Source organism: Protobothrops mucrosquamatus, unplaced genomic scaffold (assembly GCF_001527695.2).
Source record: "Protobothrops mucrosquamatus isolate PMUCROS unplaced genomic scaffold, P.Mucros_1.0 scaffold5829, whole genome shotgun sequence".
Taxonomy (NCBI): domain Eukaryota; kingdom Metazoa; phylum Chordata; class Lepidosauria; order Squamata; family Viperidae; genus Protobothrops; species Protobothrops mucrosquamatus.
The window spans coordinates 20018-23211 of NW_015391675.1; the positions used below are offsets into that span (position 1 = coordinate 20018).

Here is a 3194-nt window from a genome sequence, read left to right on the forward strand (position 1 = left end):
CCATCTATTTCGTGCGGCCGGCCTGGCGTAGTCTTAATTAGGTTTTAGTATAGGTTTTTATATGGGGTATTTTAGAGCAGGCCTTTATTTATTTAATTTGATTTTAGAATAGATATTTATTGTGATTTTTATTATCGCCTGTTCACCGCCCTGAGTCCCGTAAGGGAGATAGGGCGGTATACAAATCTAAATAAACAAAATAAACAAACAAACGTTAATCTAGCCAACTTCTCATCTCCTCATCCTTCACATTACCCTGTAATTTTGCCAACAGGCTAAACAGCAGAAACGGCCATTTGCTTACCAAAAGATGCCAGGCGCGCTGGTCAACGACCTCAAGTGGAATCCAGTGAATGCCTCCATGTTAGCCGTCTGTCTGTCAGATGGGAGTGTCTCCGTCCTGCAAGTGACGGAGACCGTAAAGGTGTACGCCACACTTCCTGCTTCAGTGGCTGTTACATCCGGTGGGTCACATGGTCTCATCCCCTCACCCAAATTCATTTTAGTTATCTGGTTTTTTATTCATATATTTGTACTTATTTATTTATATCTCACCCTGTTATTTTTTATAAATAACTCCAGGCAGTGCACGTACCTAATTGTCCTCTTCCCCCCTCCTATTATCCCTACAACAACTACTCGATGGGGTGGGCTGGGCTGAGAGAGGGACTGGCCCAAGTCAGCCAGCCAGCTTTCGTGGCTAAGGTAGGACTAGAACTCACCGTCTCCTGGTGATTGGCCCAAAGTCACCCAGCCGGCTTTCATGCCTAAGGCAGGATTTTGCCCCATTTTCTAGCCTGGTGCCTTAACCATTAGATCAAACTGGGGAGGCCTCAGCGAAGAACCAACTCATGACCCTGGTTTACAATACCAGTATTCTGACGACTAAGCTAGGTGGGACTACAGCTTCTATCTTCTCAGCCTGATTACCTGGCTTGATGAACCATATCTGAAGTGTCCTTGATTGGCACAAGGCTGGGACAAAAATTGCCCTGATTCCTCTCAACAATGGGTTGCTCTGTTAAGATTTGAGAGGCTAGTGGGTGTACTAATTAATGTGTCAGTTTTTTAAGGCTTTTTTATTTAAATAAAGTTGTTTTTTCCCCAGTGTGTTGGAGTCCTAAAGGGAAACAGCTGGCAGTAGGCAAGCAGAATGGCACAGTGGTCCAGTATCTGCCAGTAAGTCTTAATTTTGGATTAATTCACAGAATAATTAGCTCTGGATAAGTTGGAACTTAACTTCTTAAGTGCTGCATCAGCAGAGAAAAATACGGTCGAACTGTGTTTTTTCTTCTGTTTTTCAGAACCTGCAGGAAAAAAAAACCATTCCTTGCCCTCCGTTCTATGTGGCGGATAATCCTGTCAAGGGTACGAATTTAGTGATATTTCAGTAGGAGCCTGGTGGGTCTTTTTTTTTTCTCTAATTTTAACGCAAGTTTCTAATAGCTAAATTAGGCCAGGTAAACCTGACATGGAATAGAAAGTACAGTGCTTGGTTTGGAGAAATAATAATTTTTAGAGGAGGTTTAAAAACGCAAAGGTAAAATCTAGGAACGATTTCCAGACAAATCCAAACAATTTCACTAATTTTTTACAAGCCGCCCTCTTCCTGGTCATCTATCTCTTCCTAAAAAGCATCTTCCCCAAAAGGGATAATGTAGAATTCGATGGATCAATAAAAAGTCCACTTTATGGCCAGGCACCTCAATAAAACTCTTGTATAATAATCTTTTTTATTGTTCTTTTCCAGTCCTGGATGTGTTGTGGATCGGCACTTACGTCTTCACCATCATTTACGCCGCTGCCGACGGGAGCTTAGAAACCGCCCCTGAAGTGGTTATGGCTCTATTGCCAGTAGGTATCCACCAAGGATACGGTTGTGCCAGATCTTGCTTTTAAAAAAAAAAGAAGAAGAAGATGAGAAACTAAGTTGTTGTTCTTCTCCCTCTTCAGAAAAAAGAAGAGAAGAGACCTGAAATATTTGTAAACTTTATGGAGCCTTGTTACGGGAGTTGCGCCGAGAGATTACATCACTACTTCCTTAACTATGTTGAAGACTGGTAAGCATCGATAGGAGAGAATATATGTAGCCCAGGGTTGAACTGTGAGGTCCTTGGCATTCTCTGAGCTGTTAGCCTACTAGACAAGATCAGTGCTACTGTGACTTGCTCCCTGCTTATATACAGTAGCTTGATTGTTTTCTTGCAGACGTTTCATGACCCAACTAGGTAACGTCATCAATGCTGGAAGGAAGTGGAGTTTGCTTTCTGTTTTTTCCTAAAGACGTTCACTTGTATCCACCATTCCAAACAAATCTTCCAACACAGCGTCAGGTGTTTCTTTCCTGTTTGTGGGCTGATCAGATCTCTGGCTTGCTCAAAGATATGCATAAGTTGTTCTTTTCACAAGAAATCTGAGTGGGAACTTAATTTGTTCTTTGCGCTAAGATTTTCCTTTAATTTTCAGATTTACGTGGGTTTTTTTCTTTATCCCCAGGGATCTGGTTTTATTAGCTTCTGCCGCTTCCACAGAAGTCAGCATCCTTGCAAGACAAGGGGATCAGGTAATTCTCTTCCCACGTTATTCTAGTAGCTCAGGCAGAGTAGATCTTTTGATAAGAAGAGAGGGGAAAAAAATCACATCCTGGATTCTTACGATAGAAAAAAGCAGGAGAAAAAACACAGCTATATCTGTCCAGCCTATCCTAAGTTTTTCAGTGCCGTTGTAACTCAGAATGGTTACTAAGTGAACTGTTGTAAGTCAAGGGCTGCCTGTAGTCACGGGTTTGTGTGCTTGAGGGCTTGGCTGTTGCAAAGCACATTTTGAAAACCAGATCAACTTCCATTGCAGACCAACTGGGAACTGTGGGTGTTGGAAGACTCCAGCCGCGCAGAGCTTCCCGTGACGGACAAAAGCGACGACTCCTTACCAGTTGGGGTAGCCATTGACTATAGCAACAACATGCCCATCACTATCAGTAAGTATGAGGACGATTCGTTTGGTCTGAGAAAGGCCAAAAGGCTCGTAAAGACCCCATCTACTCTACTGACGCCATTTGTTTTGTTTTATTAAATTTGTGGGCCTTCCACTGCTTTACTGAGCAGGTCTGGGTGGCTTGTGAGACTATAAATAACGGAATAAAACAATAGCGGTAGCACTTAGATTTATATACCACTTCACAGTGCTTTCGATCT

General features: G+C 42.5%; 1 protein-coding gene across 1 annotated transcript in view; it reads left to right on the forward strand.

Moving 5' to 3' along the window:
• Positions 1 to 2977, forward strand: part of LOC107299967 (nuclear pore complex protein Nup214-like) — a gene marked incomplete at its 3' end in the record, with an annotated part of 5697 nt that extends 2720 nt beyond the window's left edge. Inside the window, exons 4-10 of the mRNA XM_015829312.1 lie at positions 275 to 464; positions 1109 to 1179; positions 1305 to 1368; positions 1751 to 1854; positions 1954 to 2060; positions 2497 to 2563; positions 2851 to 2977. Of these exons, the coding sequence (XP_015684798.1) occupies positions 275 to 464; positions 1109 to 1179; positions 1305 to 1368; positions 1751 to 1854; positions 1954 to 2060; positions 2497 to 2563; positions 2851 to 2977 (730 nt within the window). The remainder of the gene's footprint in view (positions 1 to 274; positions 465 to 1108; positions 1180 to 1304; positions 1369 to 1750; positions 1855 to 1953; positions 2061 to 2496; positions 2564 to 2850) is intronic.
• Between the last annotated feature and the right edge of the window lie 217 nt (positions 2978 to 3194).